Raw genomic sequence first — 20,259 nt, 5'->3', positions numbered from 1 at the left:
TAGGCTTTGTAGGTATTATCAATGGGATCACATACTGTGTGGCCTTCTGGGCCTAGCTTCTGTCATTCAGTGTCAGGTTTTCAAGATTCACCCATGTTTTAGTATGCCCGATCTTCATTCTTTGCTTTTTTTTCTCTCTCTGTCTCTTTTTTTTTTTTTTTTTTTTTTTGTGGCTGAGAAATACTTCATCACATGGATGGATCAGTTTACTTACTCAGTCATCCACTGATAGACAGACAGGCTATATATACCTTTGGCTGTTATGAATGTGGTGTACAAGTGTTTGTGGGAACATCTGATTTCATTTCTCTTGGGCACATACCCAGGAGTGGAGCTTCTGGGTCACAGAGACCAATTTTATGATGAATTTGTTGAAGATCTGCACACCTGCTCAACGAGAACGGTTGAATGAAGCCTTGACACTAGCAGGCAGCATATACTGTTTGAGAGTGGAGACACAGCTTGAAGGATGCCATGTGAGGGGAACCAGTCTAATGCTCTGCTATAGTGTGAATGTGATTTGTTCCTGGAAGGTTCTTATGTTGGAAGTATGGAGCCAATGTGGTGGTGTCAAAGTGTATGACTTTAAAAAGGTGGGGCCTAATGGAAACTGGTTAGGTCCCTAGGGGTGCTGCCTTGCTATGGAACCAGTCATGGGACAAACTCAAGAGTGGGTGGTGAGCTGGGTATGGTGGCCACACCTTTATTCCCAACACTTGGGAGGCAGCAATAGAGGGCTTGCTGTGACTTCAAGGCCAGCCTGGGACTACAGAGTGAGTTCCAAGTCAGCCTGGACTTAGAGTGAGACCCTACCTCAAAAACAAACAAACAAAAAACCCAAACAAACACAAAAATAACAACAAAGAGTGGTGGTGTTAACAGTCTGGGCTCTGTACCTGGCTTCCTGTCTCACCATGTGACCTTGTTTTCTGTGATCTTGGTGTCCTGATACCACCTGCTGTTAGGTCCCCAGCAGAAAAGTGGTGCTCTGCTTTCACATTTATAGAACTGTGATCTAATGAGGCCTCTGTGCTTTATATGCACTTAGCTTTGGGTATTCTGTTATAGAAAAAGAAGCACAGAGCTTCACCATACAGAGACCTGTACTTTTCTAAACATGCTGTCTAGGGGCAAGTGGGAGGCCCTGTGTGGGGTGCAGGGCTGGGTCCAGGTTGGAAGTCATATAAGGGGTGATACTGACCTTGGTCTTCCCGATCTGGTAGCTCCTCTTATCTACCTGCATCTTCTCCAGCAGGGTGGAGATTGCTTCCCTGCAGGGCTGGACATCCTTGGGTAGCAGCACCTGGAACTGCTCTGTGAAGTCCTGAAGATTTAGGCAGGAGAGGACAACAGTGTGAGAATGTCCACCAAGGCTGCAGACATTTCCTGGTAAAGGCTAGATTCCACTTTGTGTGCAGCACTGACATGGAACCTGGGACCTTGCATGTGCTCAGCAGGCACTGGGGGACAGAACTGAGGTTGTATACATCCTGAGGGCTCTGCCACTGAGCCCTACCCCCAAACCTAGTTGTTTTGTGTTTATGTGTGTGTGGTGTGCATGGTGTAAACCATCATGCTGAGATAATGTATAAGTAAACAAAGAGCTAGATGAGCATGTTGTACATCTGTGTGGTGTTGATGATCAAGCGGCACCTCATGGGCTCATCTGCAGATCACTGTGCATCCCACTTCATTCTTCCCACCTGTTCTTTTTTTAAAAAGTTTTTTTGTTGTTCATTTTTATTTATTTATTTGAGAGAGAGAGAGAGAGAAAGGGGCAGAGAGAGAGAGAGAGAGAGAGAGAGAGAGAGAGAGAGAAAGAGAATGGGCACGCCAGGGCCTCCAGCCACTGCAAATGAACTCTAGACGTGTCCTACCTGTTCTTATTTGAGCCTAAGTCATTTATTGATCCTAGAGCTTGCTCTTTAAAAAAAAAAAAATCATTTATTTATTTATTTGGGAGAGAGACAGAACAAGGCAGACAAAGAGAGAGAGAGAGAGAGAGAGAGAGAGAGGGGGAGGGAGGGAGGGAGGGAGAGAGAATGGGTGTGCTGGGCCCCTAGCCACTGCAAATGAATTGTAGACATATGTACCACCTCATGCATCTGGCTTATGTGGGTACTGGGAGGTTGAACTGAGGTCCTTTGGCTTTGCAGGTAAACACCTTAGCTGCTAAGCCATCTGTCCAGCCCTCTTCCCTACCCCCTCCCTCCCAGAGGTTCCTGGGTCTCTGTTCCCTACAGGACTAGGGTTTTATAGGTGTGCATAGCAATGCCTAACTGTTTATGTGGGTCCTGGCCTAGTACTAGTGGTCTCAGGCCTCTCCTGACCTTCATGTTTATGCAGGAAGTGCACTTAATTACTAAGCCATCTCTCTAGCCCCACAAACTTAGTTTATGAAGCTGAAACTTAGCTTGGTTTTCTGTGATTGGTATTGTGAACATGTGACTGTAACAACCTTTGTGTAAATGGATTTTTTTATTTTTAAAAAAATTTTATTATTTATTTGAGAGAGAAAAAGGTACATGGAGAGACTGGGGGGAGGGGGGAGGGAGGGAGGGAGGAAGGAAGAGAATGGGCACACCATGGTCTCCAGCCACTGCAAATCAACTCCAGACACATGCGCCACCTTGTGCTTCTGGCTTATGTGGATCTTGGGGAATCAAACCAAGGTCCTTTGGCTTCGCAGACAAATACTTTAACCGCTAAGCCATCTCTCCAGTCCAGTGGATTGTTTTTTAAAATATTTATTCATTTGAGAGAGAGAGAGAGAATGGTGAGCCAAGGCCTCCTGCTATTGCAAATGAACTCTAGATACACGTGCCACTTTGTGCATCTGGCTTTACATGTGTACTGGGGAACCAAACCAAGGCGGTCAGGCTTTTCAAGTGAGCACCTTTTAACTACTAAGCCATTTCTCCAGCCCCTTAAAATGAGAATTTTGGTATAAAAAATTTAAAGAAATACAAAATAGTAGAGCACGGATATTTTAATCAGGGTGAAGACAGCACTGTCTTTGGGGTTTCCAAGTCGATGGTTTACTACTGCGCTGGGCTGTAGCTGGATATACAGGGCCTCATACACACTACACAGGTACCCCTACCACTGAATTACACCCCTAGCCAGTATGCTTCAGCCTCCTAAGCACTGAGAGGAGAGGTGTAAACCACCACACCGAGACAATGTCTAAGTAAACAAACAAAGAGCTAGATGAGCATGTTGTACATCTGTTAAATCACTTCAGTGTTGTGATTACCTGCTTGGGATCTCTCCCAGCTTGGGAGCATTTCTGCTTTATTTTCTGTTGTAGTTTCCTAAAATAAATTTTTCTTAACTTAAAAAAGTCACTAGCTGGATGTGGTGGTGCACACCTTTAATCCCAGCACATGGGAGACAGAGAGGTAGGGGGATTGCTGTGAGTTCAAGGCCGCCCCGAGACTACATAGTTAATTCCAGGTCAGCCTGGACTAGTGAGACCCTACCTTCCCCCACAAAAAAAAAAAAAAAAGCCACTGAGCCAGGTATGATAGTGCACACCTTTAATCCCAGCACTCGAAAGGGATGGGTTCAAGGTCACCCTGAGACTACATAATGAATTCCAGGTTAGCCTGGGCTAGAGTGAGACCCTACCTCAAAAAATAAATAAATAAATAAATAAAAGGTCACTAACTATTAATGAGTTCAAGTTACACTATCAACACTCCTCCTGATACTCATTTTCCTGTAAACAAGTAAAGATTGTGGGGATGGCAATCTGATCCATAACTGGCAGTTGTTAGACTCTTTTTTGCTGCCCTCACTGCCTTGTACTAAAGGACTGTCAGACAGACACCTGGACTCCCTTTTTGCCAGTCCCAGATGTCTGGAACACTCTATGGAAGCCTTGGGACAACTGCAAAAATCACTGCTGACTACCCTGGTCCTGAAGGTTAAGCTGGTTCATCTTGCTCAAAGAGAGAGCACTTCCCCAGTGGCCTAGCAGAGGACTGCTGTGATTGATGTAAGACTGGCCCAAACAGCTATGATTGATTCAAACACCCTTTCTCAGTTACATGAACTGCTGCTCAGGCTCTCAGCTGGAAGACACTCCCATGTTGCTTTGCCTGATGTTACAGAATTGGGCCCAGTTAAAACTTCTCTCACTAGCCTTTTTGGCGGTTTGGGCCAATCTGGGATCACGAAGAGAACAGCAGCAGAGACATCAGGGTGGCAAGGACACTGCCAGAGGCAGCAGAATGGTAACAGCAGCTGAGCAGGCAGCAGACCAAGCTGTGAAAGCAGCATGGTGGCCACTTCCCAAGTAATCCTGGTGGCTGAAGTCTCTGGGATACCTTAAATGTCAAGAATTATCCTTTCTGGAAAACCCAGGCAGCCATTTCTTAAATCATCATTTGCTCAAGCCTAAGGTTTTCTTTTTCTTCTCTGCAAGGCTGGAGATCAAATCCAGGTGCTTTCATATGCTTGACAGGTGCTCTACCACCAAGCTACAAACTCTGTCTGGGCCTCAAATTCTTTTACCAGAAAATAGGAAGAAGGAGCTTTGTTTCTGATAGTTGGCATGCATCCCCAGCACTGCTAATAAACAACAAAGCCAGCTCAGTAAAGGTATCTGCCTGGAAAATTCCTACCTTGGTTTGGTTGCATTTATCTTTGCAGGTTTGGGGGAGCCACAACTGCTGAAGACACCTGCCCCCACAACAATGATCTGGTCATGGTGGCCACGGTGCTATGGAGAAAAGCCCTGATGGGTGCTGGTGGTGTGTGTGCATCCACAGCCTACCTGGAATGTGTACTTGGCACTGTAGCCCGACCTCCGGATGCGCACAGTCTCCAGCATGCCCGTGTACCGCAGCTGCTGCAGGACCAGCTCGTCATCAAAGCAGAGCTCTTTCTGAAAAGGACAGTAAGTGACCAGGGGCCTGACACAAAGCCCTGGTGTGTGGGAGGCATGGATCAGGGTCAAAGACCCACTTCCCATGTGACTGTTGGCTCTCAGGACACTGGGTACAGACTTTTGAGGGAATGTCCCACAGAGCAACAGACAGGATTCCCTGGAGGATCTAGCTTTTTCTGCCTCAGGCAGTTTTGTTTTTTCTGAGTATGTATTTATGGGAGAGTATGGGGTGTGTAAAGACACGTGTGGAGACCAGAGGAAGATGTCAAGTGTCTTTTATTATTCTTCTGCCTTATTTCCTTGGCACAGGGTTTCTCATTAAACCTGGAACTTACTATTTTTACATGCTTAAAAAAAGTTATTATTTATTTCAGTTTGGCGGGGGGAGAGTGAGAGTGAGAATGGGTGGGCCAGGGCTTCCAGCCACTGCAAATGAATTCCAGACACATGCGCCCCCCCCCCTTTCTTTTTAAAAATAACTTTGCTTGAGAGATGAGGGGCATGCCAGGGTCTCTTGCCATTGCAAATGAACTCCAGATGCATGTGCCACTTTGTACATGTGGATACTGGGAAATTAAACTCAGGTTGGAGGCTTTGCAAAGCAAAACTTGCTGTTTTGGGTTAAAGTGGCTGACCACTGGGGCTCAGCAATCCTTATGTCTCTGCCTTCTTTAGTATTAGGGTTACAGATGTTTGTGGCTATGTCTGGCTTTTTCTGTGGATGCTGGAGATCAAACTCAGGTCCTTATGCTTGTGGAAACACTCCTGCCCGATAAGCCATCTCCTCATGTTCCATTTATTTTTATTTTGTTTGTTTATTTGAGAGAGAAAGAGAGAGAGAGAGGGAGGATGGACACACTAGGGCCTTCAGCCACTCCAAACAAATTCCAAATGCATACGCCCCCTTGTGCATCTGGCTTATGTGGGTTCTGGGAAATCAAACCTGGTCCTTTGGCTTTGCAGGCAAGTGGCTTAACTGCTAAGCCATCTCTCCAGCCTTCCCCCCCCCCCCTTTTGGAGGCAGGGTCCCACTTTAACCCTCCCTCAGCTTCCCAAATGTTGGGACTAAGGGTGTACCCAGCAAACCCCATTTTAAAACAAAACAACTTTACTTATTTGCACACATGTGTACCTGTGTGTGTGTCCCGCTGCAAACGATAGCTTGTCCTGCAGTTGAACCCAAGCCAGCAGGTTTTGCAAGTGCCTTTAACTGCTGACTAATCTCCCCAGCCCCATTTTCTTCATGTGTGATGTGTTTATGTGTAGTATATGCACAAGGATGAAGCTTTGGGGCAGAGAGGGATACAGGGAGACACCAGCTGTCAGAGGATCCAGGGAAGGAGAGAAGGGGTGGCTTCAGTGTGAGCTTCAAGCTCTTAGCTCAAGGGCCTGGAATTCAGCCTGGGGCATGGTGTTGAAGGAAGACATATAGTTTTATTTAAAGGACTCATGGGAGGTCTGAGGCAGATGGGAGAATGCCAGGAATGCTATTCAACACCCAGGATGCACACAGGATACCCACAGCAGTGGTTCAACTCATGTGCCCATGGAGTATGTTCTAAGCTACCCTGAACTACAGGGAGAACCACATCTAAGAGGAGGAGCCAGGTCTACAGTTGGGTTTGGGAATAGCCCTCAGGAACCTCAGCAGGGAGCTGAGAGGATCTGCTCTGGGAACAGGAGGGAGATGTATACAAGCAGAGCAGTCCCAAGAGCCTTAAGAGATGTCAATATATGGCAGGCAAAAACAAGGGGACAAGTGGCAGGCAAGCGGATGTGGGACCAGCTTGGGGGTTGGTCATACCCATGAAGAAGCTCCATCCCTGGGTTGTCTTGACAAAGTCCCCAAGCTGTCTTAAGGACAAACTGGATATTGGGAGCGAATGAAGCCTGGCACTGAAGGCCGAACCTGAGACCAGGATCAAACCAGTGATCTTTCAAGAAGGGGGGGGGGGGAGGGAGAAGGAAGGAAGGAAGGAAGGAAGGGAGAGGAGAGTGCAGGGATTGAAAATGTGAGCTACCATACCTGGCTCAAGAAATTTATTTCCTTCCTTCCTTCCTTTCCTTCCTTCCTTTCCTTTCCTTCCTTTCCTTTCCTTCCTTTCCCTCCCTTCCCCTCCCTTCCCCTCCCTTCCCCTCCCTTCCCTTCCCTTCCCTTCCCTTCCCTTCCCTTCCCTTCCCTTCCCTTCCCTTCCCTTCCCTTCCCTTCCCTTCCCTTCCCTTCCCTTCCCCTCCCCTCCCTTCCCCTCCCTTCCCCTCCCTTCCCCTCCCTTCCCCTCCCTTCCCCTCCCTTCCCCTCCCTTCCCCTCCCTTCCCCTCCCTTCCCTTCCCTTCCCTTCCCTTCCCTTCCCTTCCCTTCCCTTCCCTTCCCTTCCCTTCCCTTCCCTTCCCTTCCCTTCCCTTCCCTTCCCTTCCCTTCCCTTCCCTTCCCTTCCCTTCCCTTCCCTTCCCTTCCTTCCTTTGGTTTTTCGAGGTAGGGTCTCATTCTAGCTCAGGCTGACCTGGAATTCACTATGGAGTCTCAGGGTGGCCTTGAACTCAAAGTGATCCTCCTACCCCTGCCTCCCGAGTGCTGGGATTAAATGCGTGTGCCACCACGCCCGGCTTTTCAAGAAATTTCTTTATGAGCACTTGGCTATTCCATGACCTCAGCCCCCTGGTGCTGGGTCCAAAGAACACCCAATCCATCTCTCTGCACCAATCTTCTCAGGACCATCTGTCTTCCAATCATGTTCCCACTTTGGAACACTGACTGGTTCCTGCCAAGCCCCCATGGCACCATGGTAGACGCTGGCTTTGTGTGGATACTTGGCTCCTTGGGGCCTTTTCTGGATTTCCACTTCCAGGTGACCATGACTGGTCTCATGTACCCTCAGACCCACACTGAGGGACACTCACCTTCTCTGCATTGGAGCGGATGCAGCGGATGAAGAAGGGCTCGGCCTTCCCTAGTGCCTCCAAGAGCTTGTTAAGGGATGTCTGAGGAGAGAAAAGGGCATGCACACTGAGCAGAGGACCAATAGCATGTGACTCTGTGGGCAGGATACTCACCACTATCATGGGAGGGCATGTCCATGTTGTGAGAGGGAACAGCTGTGGGGCCACCATGTGTGGTGATTTATGCAAGTGTGTGTGCAGGGGCACAAGGAGTATCCCGGGTATCCTCTATAACCCTTTTGCCTTATTTCCCTGAGATAGAATCTCTCACCAAAACAGGAGCTCATCTTTTGGCTAGACTGGTTAGCAAGTCCAAGCAATTCTCCTGTGTCTGTCTTGCTCAGCACTGGGGGATTACAGGCATGTGCTACCATGCCTGGCATTTTATGTGGGTGAAGGGAATGGAACTTAGATCCTCACACTTGTGCATTCAGCACTCTTACATGCTAAGCCATCTTCCAAGCACCCAGTTTAATTTTTTCAGTGTTGGGATGGGACCCAGGGCCATGAACATGCTAGGCAAGTGTTCTACCATTTGGGACACCTCCCTGGTTCCCTGCTTATTTTCAGAAAGGATTTGAAAGGGGCAGGGAGGTGGCTCAGTAGTAGTGTTCATACTTAACATGTAGGAGACCCTGAGTTCCAACCCTAGCATTAAAAAAAAAAAAAAAAAAGACTTAAAACCTAGCATGGTAGCAGAGGTAGGTCCACTATATGAGTCCAAGGCCATCCTGGAACTACAGAGTGAGTTCCAGGTCAGCTGGGCTACAGAGACCCTACCTCGAAAACAAAAACAAACAACAACAAGAAGATGACTTAGCTAGGTGTGCTGTCTCATATTTGTTATCCCAGCATTTAGGAGGCCAAGATAAAAGGATTGGTTTGAGTTTGAGGCTAACATAGTTTGAGGTTCGCCTGAACTACAGTGAGACTTTATCTCACATGAGGTCATCATCAAAAGTAGGAGCAGGGCTGGAGCTATGGCTTAGCAGTTTCAGGTGCTTGCCTGTGAAGCTTAAGAACTCCCCAAAACCCATGTAAGCCAGATGCACATGTTGGCACATGCATCTGGAGTTCGTTTGCGGTGGCTAGAGGCCTTGGCGTGTCCATTTTTTCTCTCTAATAGTAAATAAATAAAAATATTTGTTTTAAAAAGTGGGAGCATAGGACTCAGATGGAACACAAAGGTAACTGTGACTATCAAATATTCTTAATTCTTTTTTCTTTTGACACAGCGTCTCATATCACCCTAGCTGACTTTGAACTTGCTATGTCCTCACAGCTGGTCTTGAATCTAAACTCCTGAACCTTCTGCCTCAGCCTCTCGAGTGCTAGCATTTTATGTGTGTGCATCACCAAGCTCAGCTAACTATTCTTAGTTCTGAAGAAAGCTAAAGGACTCTCTGCAAAATAAAGCGTCTGAGCTTCCTGGAAGTCTGGGGAAAAAAAGAGAAGCATGACCTAGGGAATTGGCTCAGTGTCTTTTTTTTTTTTTTTTTTCCCCGAGGTAGGGTCTCACTCTAGCCCACATTGACCTAGCATGTGCGCAGTAGTCCCAAGTTGGAACAGAGATTCTCCTACCTCTGCCTCCCAAGTGCCACCATGCCTGGCTTCAGTGTTTTTTGGTCTCAGTGGTTCTTGATCAGATATAAGGGGTGATTCTGATCTCCAGGGGGCACTATCACCAGAACATCCATGTGCTAAGCACAAGGACCATGTATCCATGATTGAGAATGAGCCCCTAGAGGAAGCAGCACCCACCTGGAACTGTGCACTGATGCTGGGCGGCTTCTTCTTCTTGTGCAAGTGCAGGAGCGACTTGGTGGTGCGGTCATGCAGGGTCATGCTGATGATAAGCTTCAGGGACTTGGAGTCCAGCAGGTTCTACAATGGACAAACAGGGTCTGGCCTGCCTTTCATAACACAAGGGTACCTGGGATGGCTCCTGGAGTTCTCCCTCTCTGCACCTGAGGCATGAAACCATGGGTAGGTACAACCTGTGCTGACCAGGAACCATACAGTTGGCCCTTCATATCTGGTACTATGGATTCTACTCACTTTTAGCTGAATATACAAGAAAAGCATCTCCAATCTGAAAATCCAAAATGCTCTCAAGTCTGGAGCTCCCCTTTAAAGACAGGGTCTCATATGGCCCAGGCTGACCTTGAACTCACTATGTAGTTAAGGATAGCCTTAAACTTCTAATCCTCTTACCTCCACCTCCCAAATACTTAAATTATAAGCTACATCACTATTCCTGTTTCTCTGCACCCCCATTTCTAGAGAAAGAGTCTTGTAGCCTGGACTGGCTTGGAGCTTACAATCAAATTATAAGCTACATCACTATTCCTGTTTCTCTGCACCCCCATTTCTAGAGAAAGAGTCTTGTAGCCTGGACTGGCTTGGAGCTTACAATCCTCTTGCCCCAGCCTCCTAAGCACTGGGATGACAGGCATGTATTACCACGCCAGGCATTTTGATACCTTCTAAGCATGGAACTTTCATTCATGTACAAAGTTACTTACAATATTTTATAATGTTACTTTTAGGTTATGAGTCTCAAGTACAAATGAAACATGTATCATATTAGATTTGGAGCCCATTGCCAAGATATGTCATTATGAATATGTAACAAATATTTCAAAATCCTAAAAAATATAAATCTAGATCCAAACTACTTTTGGTCCCAAAAACTTAGATAAAGGATGATCACCTGTATTAAAAAAGAAAAATAGGGACTGGAGAGATAGCTTAGCGGTTAAGCATTTGCCTGTGAAGCCTAAGGATCCCAGTTCGAGGCTCTATTCCCCAGTACCCACATTAGCCAGATGAACAAGGTGGCCCATGCATCTGTAGTTCATTTGCTGTGGCTGGAGGCCCTGATGCACCCATTCTCTCTCCCTTTCCTCTCTCTCTCTCTCTCTCTGTTGCTCTCAAATAGATAAAAATAAACAAACAAACAAAACAAAGAAAAATGGCCAGGCATGGTGGTGCATGCTTTTAATCCCAGCACTTGGGAAGCAGAGGTAGGAGGATCAGGCCACCCTGAGACTACATAATGAATTCCAGGTCAGCTTGGGCTAAAGTGAAACCCTACCTCACAAAACAACAACAAAGAAATATGGCACCCATACTGAACAGGTACAAAGACTTTCTTGCTATTTACTACATAGCAAAATTAAAAAAAAAAAAAAAAGAGTACAGTAAGTGAGGTAGCTCATGCTTGTAATTTCAACACTTGGGAGGCTAAGGCAGGAGGATTGCTGTGAGTTTAAGGAAGCCTAGCTATACAGTGAGGTCAGGCCACCATGTTCTACCCCAGCCTCCCAAGTATGTGGGATCATTGGTATGTGCCACCACACTGGGCTATGACTTTTGTTTCTGCTCTTATTCCTTCCTTATTAAGTATAGTATAAACAACACATGCATAGTATCAAACACTCTATGTCATCTAGAGATGGTTTAGCTTCTATCACAGGCTAGGCACAGGATCTATAAAGATACTATGCCAATGGTATACATGGAAACCAAGTATCCAGATTTTAGTAACTGTGGGGTCCTAGCAACCAACCCATTTTAATTACCCATTGATATGGAGCACCTGTGAGGGCCTCTGCCCCACTCTGCTCACCAGAAGTGGCCTACAGCCAGTGTCACCTGTATGGCAATAAAGAATAGGGTCCAACTATCTGTCAGCAGGGTAGAATGGACTCTCTAGAGTTCCAGGGATCAAAAAAGGATGCACTTGATCTGAGCAGGTGTTCCCTCACCACCTTCTCCTGGGAATATGTTCAAACACCCAGTTTGTGCCAATATCAGGTCCCACTTTGAAGAAACCACAAGATACTTGCAAGTCATTATAGTACTAGGGATGGAAACTAGGGCCTGGCATATGCTAGAAGATGCTATACCAACAAGCCAGCCCCTCACTGGGGATTCTAGGTAGATGCTCTATTGTGGAGCCACAGAGCCATAATGTTAGCCAGAATAACTTTGTTTTGGAGGGAGAGGTAGACAGTGGGACGAAAGGAAGGTAGAAAGTAGCCCCAGATTTTCCAAGCAGGTTTCTTTCCCACCACCCTATTCTTGGAACAACTTGAGAAGGGTGCTTTCAAGTTGGGTGCAGAAAGCAAGAAATCTTTGAGCGTGTGCGCGAGTTTTACCTTTGGAATGATCTGCTTTTGTTTGATACCTTTACTCTTCCTGTCAAAATATTAAAAACGGTGTGTGAACAAAAGGAACAATGTGTGTGGGGTTGGGTTAGTTGAGCAAGCCATTATCTTGCAGGTTAGAACAAGAGACAGAGAGGAGCATGGACAGAGATACACAAACGCACAAGTGCAACGAGACAGCCGCCGCCTCCCTGGAGACCCTGCATGTTCATGCCAGCCACACTGTGGGCTCAGTAATATCTGTGCGTGGGCTTCCTGGACAAATGGCAACTGAACTAATTATGGCTGCTGGGCCTACTATGCAGGAGTAAAAAAGAAAAAGACACCTTGCATGTGGCATTGAGGAGCCCTGAGTAGTTTTGATTCACTAACAGAATAACCCTGCTATAATACTCTACCGGCCATGCCCATGGCATCCCTACCAAACTCTCCACTGGCAAAGGAACCCAAGGCCTTATGCATATTGGGCAAATGCTCTGCCTCTGAGCCACAACCCAAGCCCTAGTTTTGGGTTTATGGCGATGGAAAAGAAAAATGAAAGCCGTACCCAGTGTCTAGGGAGGGGGAAATGGCTCCCATATTATTAATATACAGGTCCCCTCTCCCCCCAAGTAGGGTTTCTCTCTAGCCCAGGCTGATCTGGAATTCACCATGTAGTCTCAGGCTGGCCTCGAACTCACAGAGCTCCTCCTACCTCTGCCTCCCAAGTGCTGGGATTAAAGGTGTGCCAGGTTCAAAACTTTTTTAAAAATTGAGACAAGGTCTCACATATTCCAAGAGGGACTCAACCTATGAAGCCAATGCTGAACTTGACTTCCTGGTCCTCCTGCTTCTATCTCCTGAGTGCTAGGATGACAGGTATATGCTACTATGGCTGTTTTGTTTGCTTCTTTAAAAATTCAGACAAGGGCTGGAGAGATGGCTTAGCGGTTAAGCACTTGCCTGTGAAGCCTAAGGACCCTGGTTCAAGGCTTGATTCCCCAGGACCCACGTTAGCCAGATGCACAAGGGGGCGCACGCATCTGGAGTTCATTTGCAGTGGCTGGAGGCCCTGGCGCGCCCATTCTCTCTCTCTCTCTCTGCCTCTTTCTCTATCTGTCTGTCACTATCAAATAAATGCATAAAAATAAACAAAAAAAATTTTTAAAAATTCAGACAAGTCTCATTATGTAGCTGAGGTTGACTTCACACACATGATCCTTCTGCTTCCACCTCCTTAGCACTGAGCATGTACTTGGGCAGAAGCCACTGAGTCTGGGTGCTATATGGAATCTTGTTGTTTTGTTTGTTCAAGGTAGGATCTCATTGTAGCCCAGGCTGACCAGGAACTCACTCTGTAGCCCCAGGGTGGCTTGGAAGTTATGACAATCCTCCTACCTCAGCCTCCTGAGTGCTGGGACTAAAGGCATGCACCACCATGCCTGGTTCTATCTGGCATCTTGACCAGAGCCAACAAATATGTATGTAGTAACCCAGCTCATTTCTGACATCAGCTGAGCAAATGTGTACCCAGACATGAGTGGAAGGGAATCAGGTTTTTTTATGGTTTATTTTCTTTCTCCTTTCTCTCTCTCCTTCCTTTTTTTTGGGGTGGTGGTGGTGGTGGTGGTGGTGGTGGTGGTACTGAGAATAGAATGCAACCCTGGGCCCTCCTACATGGTAGGCCAATGCTCTACCACCAAGCCATGCCCCTAACCCCTCACTGGTGGATTCTAGGCACGTGCTTCTATAGCTAAGCCTTTTCCCCAACCACTCACTAGGGATTCTAACCAGGTGCTCTATTGCCAAACCATACCTCCAGATGCTCACTAGAGAATTCTAGGCAGGGGATCTACCATTGAACCACACCCCCAGCCTTGATTGCATCTTGCGGAGTCAGTAGCAGAAAAATGGAGGTTAAAACTTGGGTCTGAACAGATGTGGTAGAGTACATACTTGGGGACCCACCTACTCTAGAGCTGAGGCAGGGGGATCCCTTGAGGCCAGGAGTTGGAAGCCAGCCTGGCTCTGAAGGCAAAAACAAGCACTCAAACACTTGGCTCCCTTGTGGGCACAAGTGCTACTATTCCAAGCCAGCCCACAATAGCCTGAGCCACTAACGCCAAATGCTGGTGACCATGGGTGCTTGAGGAAGCCACCTGCCTGACGATGAGTTAGCATAAAAAATTTGAGAATCATTACTGTTTTGTAAGAAGGAAGTTGAACCCTGAGAGATTATGTATCATGTGGTGTATGAAAAGGGCTTGGCTCCCATGACCTGGTATATGCCCTACTTCTAAGGTCATCTCTGCAAACCCAGGGTGGCAAAGGTGGGCTAGAACAAGCATTTGCTCTGCAAGCTACTACAGGGTTTAAGACAGCAAAGGTAGGGTCAGAGGAGAGATGCCTTTCAGAGTTTTGCTCCAAAGCCCCACTGCACACAGGAAAGCTTGCAACAGAGGGGACCTGACCACAGCACAAATGCAGGGGCAGGATATTTGGGCCATTTGGTGATGGCTCATGTGAGAACCAAACCACAAGGCAACACAGCATTTTTAGTGGCTGATTCATGTCAGGAATGCGGCAGGGACAGGCGAAGGCTGCATCAGCTGCACTTGTACCAAGGAGTAAGGGGACTCACGGGAAGAAGGCGCGGGGCTTCTGGAGCCGACCGAGAGACTGAAGAAGCCTACGGGGGTCCTCGCCCTGCCACGGCAGTCCTTTGAGACTTCTGATGATTTGGTTATGCAAATCGCTGAGGGCAGGAAGGGGACCCAGTGACAGAGAGGAGAGTTAGAGCATGTGCCCACCACCTTGGGGGTCCCCAGCACCCATCTGGAAGTCTCCAGGCCACTGGAGCAGAAACATTGCATCTGGGGTGAGAGATACTCAGGCTGGACATGACTGCTGTGTCATTCATCAGGAAATGAGTCACTATCCCCAAGTGCCGAGGGCCATGGATTTCCAGTAGGAGCACTCAGATCCCTGGGGAAAGTCTTACATTTACAAACTTCAAAGTACTGCCTGAGAGCAGCCCATAAGTTAAGTTAGCTTTTGCCCAGTTTCTGTGGCCAGATATGAATTTCTATGCTAATACAGAGCAGTTTGGGAGGAACAAATTCAAATTCTTAGCTACCAAGTGGAATACCGCAGATCTTAGCTGGGATACAAATTGCTTCTTCCCTCTCCAGGGTTATTTGTGCCCAGAACTGAAGAAGTGGCTGTCCTATCTGAAGGGTTGGTACTTCAGGTATCTGAAAGGGTAGCCACCAGGGTGACTGATCAACACCCTTCAGTACATAGACTACAGAGAACAATCTAGCACAGTATGGAGGTTGAGGGACAACAGTTTAAGGGGATAATGATTCCCAAAGAACTCAACCTTATTTATTTTTTTGGAGGTACTAGGATAATACTCAGGGCCTCGGGTACGTTCAACAAATGCTTTGCTCCTGGGCTGCACCATCAGTTCTCACTCAAGTTATTCTAGATGCATGTTTAAGCTTGGGGAAGGTGGCCTGGAAGGACCCCAATGGGCAGCCCCGCACTGTGTTCATGCACCATGCCAAGTGCCCAGATGGACACAAAACTTACCTCCGCTCCCTCGCCCTCCAGGGAGGCACAGAGCAAAAACAACAAGGGGTTAACGTTTTACTTCTGCTCATATATGGCTTCCATATCTAGAGCGTTTGGAACAGCGGCCGTGGCTCAGAAAGGGACTCATGGCTTCAATCTATCCTGTGTGCCCCCAAACCTGGCCAAATGTGACAGGGTGTCCCCAACAAATCCTGGGGTGCCCTGGAGTGCTGCTCCTTCTGTTCTGACCCTGGACGCTGCCCTGAACACTCCAGGATGGTGGTGCCTCATGGTGTGCCTCCCTGGTCTTGGGTTGGAAGGTCCTGGCCACTACTTACTTCTTGCTTTCATAGAAAGCAATGATGTCATCAAAAGCGCTAATATCGAACTCCTCAGAGCAGTCAAATGAGAAATCTAGCATTGAGCAGCTGCAAGGGAGAAGCTGTGTAAACTTAATGCACACCTGGGGGGGGGTACACCCCCACTGCCCGGGGAGCCATGCTGTTGGAACACTGACATGGTAGATGCTGCTCACAGGGAAATTTTTAAAGAAAAAGGACTGGGCACAGTGACACATATATTTAATCTCAGCACTTGGTAGGGAGAAGTAGGAGGACTGACATGAGTTCCAGGCCAGCCTGGGGCTACACAGTAAAATCCAAGTTAGCCTGGGCCAGAGTGAGACCATACCTCAAAAAACCAAAAGAGGAACACAAACCAACACAACTACACAGGCTAATGGAGAGGTATATTCTCCTTTTCTGGGCCTCCTCCACCCTGAAAAAGTTAATTAACTTTTGTTTTAGTACAAGGTCTTGCTATATAGATCTGTCTGACCTCAAACTCATAATCCTCAGCTTACAAAGCAGCTGGGATGACATGTATTCCACTGTGCCTACCTCAGTGGGACCTTTCTCAGTGGAACCTGCCTGGCTCTTAGGCTACTGGCAGCATCTCCTTCCTGCCTTTGTCATTTCTTTGGACACCTGTCTATCATGGTTTTCATTACTGTACCTACCCAAGTGCTCTGCTTGGGACTGAACCTAGGGCCTCACTCATTGCAGGCAAGTGCTATACCAGAAAGTTCTACTTACAGCCCTCATTTTATTTTTAGTGTGTTTGGTGGGGGCGGGGGGGGGGGAGCACATATTTGTGTATGTGTGCAGAGGCCAGAGGACAACTTTGGGTATTGTTCCTCGAAACACTGTCCACCTGTTTTGAGACACTGTCTCTCCTTGGTCTTGGAGTTGACCAACTACATGAGACTGGCTGGCTAATGAGCCAAAGGGATCTGCCTGTCTCTGCCTCCCCAGTGCTGGGACAATAGGCACATGCCATATGGGTTCTGGCGATTGAACTCAGGTCCTCATGCTTGCAAGGCAAGCACTTTATTCACTAAGATATCTCTGCAGGGTCATTCTACTTTTTAAAAATATTTTTAAATTTTTATTTATTTTATTTGAGAGAGAGAGAGAGAAAGACAAAGAGAGATGGGCACATCTCACATCACATGCACAACCTTGTGCATCTGGCTTATGTGGGTTCTGGGGAATTGAACCTAGGTCCTTTGGCTTTGAAGGCAAGCACCTTAACCACTAAGTCAACTCTCTAGCCCACATTTTACTTTTTATTTTGACAGTCTCACTAAGTTGCCCAGGCTGGCCTTGAATTTTGTTATCTTCTTGCCAGTCTCCCAAGTAGCTACACCAGAACACCCAGCTCCCACTCATTTGTCTACCCTCCCTGGGGCTAGTACTTGGGTCATTACTAGGGGCTACAAAACTCATCGTCCATTCATCCTCAGCCATGTGGTTTTCTGACTGAAGGTAGAAATTCAACAGAACTTCCTTTCTAATGTCTCAGCTAAGGAAGATGGAGGAAATACCTTTTCCACCATGGATGGGGATGGAGCCCAGGGCCTTCCTTGCACATGCTGGGCAAGCACTTTACTGCTGGGCCACACTTCATATGGAAAGATTCTTCAATCAAGCCTGTCACTGTGCATGATCAGGAGCTCTGAAGCACCACTAATGGCCATGATAAAGGTGTGTGTGCTGAGCTGCCCCCTCCCCTACTACAGATGATAGCCTTTCTGGGTACAGAAAAGCAGCAAGCAAATTCCTTTTGACTATGGGTCATTTGAGTTCAAACACCTGCTTGGTGGCTTATTCAGGGCTACTTGCATCTGGGTGCAGTGTTAGGTTCCACAAGTATATTAACGAAGTCAGTTTGGTTAGGACAAATGATGGTCTTAACTCACCGGTAAAGCTTTTCTGATGGGGTGTTGGCTCCTCTTGGCAGCTCTCCCACATGACCTTGGGTACCAGGGCTACCCACACCTACTGGGGCACAAAGTAGATACTGTTGTTTGGGCAGGTCAGCCAAAGCCCCCCAGGTTTCTGTCTTTTCTGTGGACAATGCAGTTATGTCTTTCCTTATTTCCTTTTGTGGTACCTGGGATTGGACCTGCGGCCTTGAACATGGTAAATAAGAAAGAGCTCTACTGCTGAACCATGCCACCAGCCCCTCACTGTAAATTCTAGGGGAATGCTTTACTACTGAGTTATGAGAACTCTTTCCTCAAGACAGAATCTCTTAAGTTTCCAAGACTGACCTTGAAGTTAAGATTTTCACTTATTTATATGGAGGGGGGTGAGGGGAGGAATCAGAATGATAGAGAATGGCGATGCCAGGGCCACTTGCCCCTGCAAAGGAATTCCAGATGCATGTGCCACTTTGTCTGTCTGGCTTTACGTGGGTACTGGGAAATTGAACCCAGGGTGGCAGGCTTTGCAAGCAAGTGCCTTTAACCACTGAGTCATCTTCCCCACCTAAAGTTATGATCTTTCTCACTCCGACTCTCAAGTAGCCAGTTGAGCCATACATACTACTATGTCTGGTTGAATTAATTGCCTTAGAATAGATTCAATGAATGTGAGGTTAGCCCCTAGATAAGAGCAGCCCCCTGACCCCTACCTGCAGCCTTCTCAGCTCTCTCTGCACGTAGGCGCCCGGCTTCCCGTAGCACAGCCATGGCCCGGATGGCGGCCCGGAGCACAGCCCAGCGGAACACAGCCACAGGGTCCATGCCAATGAGCTCACGTACATATGAGCTGTCACTGCCCCGCAGAAGTGCCACAATATCAGGTCGCATGTAGTCCATGTTCTTCTCCCGAAAGTCCTGTAGAGAAGTAGATAGTCACACTCCACAGGCCCCTGAGGCCCAGGGTCTGGATTAAGAAGGGATGATGGTATGGGAATGACTCTGTCACAACTACTTCTTGGTTTCTGAGGAGCCCTTGGGATTCAATTTGGGGTGGGCCCAAGTGCCCCAAAAACTCCATAGAAGGAAATGATGAGAAGTCAGCAAATTCCAGAGGCCAGGGCCTCCTACCTTCCAGGTAACAGGTGGCTCTACTAAGGACTCTGTGGATTGGTGGCAGCTGGGACAGACATGTACCTTGATCTGATACTTCACTTTCCCTGCAAAGTGCTGGATGATGAAGGCTGGCTCCATTACTGGGGTTCCCAGGAAGTACTTGTTATCCTCATGCTGCTGTTTGAACTTGGCCAGTAGGGTGTGGCTTGTGGCATGGGGGAAGCTGAGGAGAGAGTGGGAAACCTTAAGCAGCACACATGAAGCCCAACAATCTGCTCTGCATCCTACAATACAAGGCTCTCCAGGTACAAGAGAATGGGAGCCAGGGGTCCTACAGGCAGGAACTGGTGCAGGGCTGTGTGAGCAGAGGATGGACAAAGACAGGATAGAACCAGAGTGCTCTCAGAAACTACAGTTTCTTGCTAAGTGCTGAACACATTGCCAGCTGTACCTGCACAGGGCCCAGCGAATCCACTTATGCACCCCAGAAAGCCCAATGACCAGGCTTGTTGGCATCTGTCAGTATCTGTCTCAGGTATGGACCTAGGCTGATCCTGGCTGGGAAGCTTCTAGACTAATTCCAGGCAGGAGTGTGCACCTGGATGTGTGCCTTAGAGTGGCCCTGGCTCTGCTCCCAAGGGGAGAATCAGACCACAGTGAAATTGAGCTCTGTGTATCCCTGGGAGGAGGGATAAGGCAGAATAAGGGACAATTTGTATCTTGTACCGTCTATTCCTTCCTCCAGGGAGAAAAACACTAGCCTCAGCTTTGGCACACCTTCTAGCAGGACTAGCAAGATTGGGGTGAAGGCTTCTCTGTAGCTATGGACAGATAAACTAGGGCTGGGAAGAGGAGTTTGTGGGCTGAGGCTTGGGGACACACATACCGACACAAAAGAAACCTTCATTGCAGTAATGTTTCACACTGCAGTAAAACATTTTAGAAAATCAGAAGGGCTTCCAGGTAAGATGGCGGCATGTTAGCCACAACAAAGCAGACTAGGGAGGTAAATAAACCCAACAACGCAGCAATATACTTTCTTCTACATAAAAGAGAAGGTATAGAAGCTGGGCGTGGTGGTGCACACCTTTAATCCCAGCACTTGGGAAGCAGAGGTAGGAGGATCACCACGAGTTTGAGGCCACCCTGAGCCTTCATAGTGAATTCCATGTCAGCCTGAACTAGAGTGAGATCCAACCTCGAAAAACCAACCAACCAGACAGACAAAAAACTGAAGGTATATAAGTTATTATTAACCATGGCAGAGAAGCAGGAGAGACCAAGATCTCCCAGAAAAGGAAACCAGCCAGAATTCTGCCTAG

At 47.5% G+C, this 20,259-nt stretch overlaps 1 protein-coding gene across 15 annotated transcripts in view; it reads right to left on the bottom strand.

Moving 5' to 3' along the window:
• Myo9b (myosin IXB) overlaps positions 1–20,259 on the bottom strand; it is a 153,745-nt gene that overhangs the window by 18,942 nt on the left and 114,544 nt on the right. For 4 of the 15 annotated variants that reach the window (XM_045142457.1, XM_045142467.1, XM_045142458.1 and 1 more), the window contains exons 12-21: positions 19,019–19,160; positions 18,535–18,739; positions 17,819–17,900; positions 15,577–15,591; positions 14,624–14,737; positions 11,995–12,034; positions 9,593–9,715; positions 7,793–7,873; positions 4,781–4,891; positions 1,202–1,324 (exon numbers count right to left, since the gene is read on the bottom strand). In XM_045142457.1, the coding sequence (XP_044998392.1) occupies positions 1,202–1,324; positions 4,781–4,891; positions 7,793–7,873; positions 9,593–9,715; positions 11,995–12,034; positions 14,624–14,737; positions 15,577–15,591; positions 17,819–17,900; positions 18,535–18,739; positions 19,019–19,160 (1,036 nt within the window). Of the gene's footprint in view, positions 1–1,201; positions 1,325–4,780; positions 4,892–7,792; positions 7,874–9,592; positions 9,716–11,994; positions 12,035–14,623; positions 14,738–15,576; positions 15,592–15,896; positions 15,987–17,818; positions 17,901–18,534; positions 18,740–19,018; positions 19,161–20,259 lie in introns of all 15 variants that reach the window. The other 11 variants (XM_045142461.1, XM_045142469.1, XM_045142470.1 and 8 more) reach the window with 8 other exon arrangements.

Source organism: Jaculus jaculus, chromosome 1 (assembly GCF_020740685.1).
Source record: "Jaculus jaculus isolate mJacJac1 chromosome 1, mJacJac1.mat.Y.cur, whole genome shotgun sequence".
Classification (NCBI taxonomy): domain Eukaryota; kingdom Metazoa; phylum Chordata; class Mammalia; order Rodentia; family Dipodidae; genus Jaculus; species Jaculus jaculus.
This window is presented reverse-complemented; position numbering and strand designations above follow the sequence as displayed.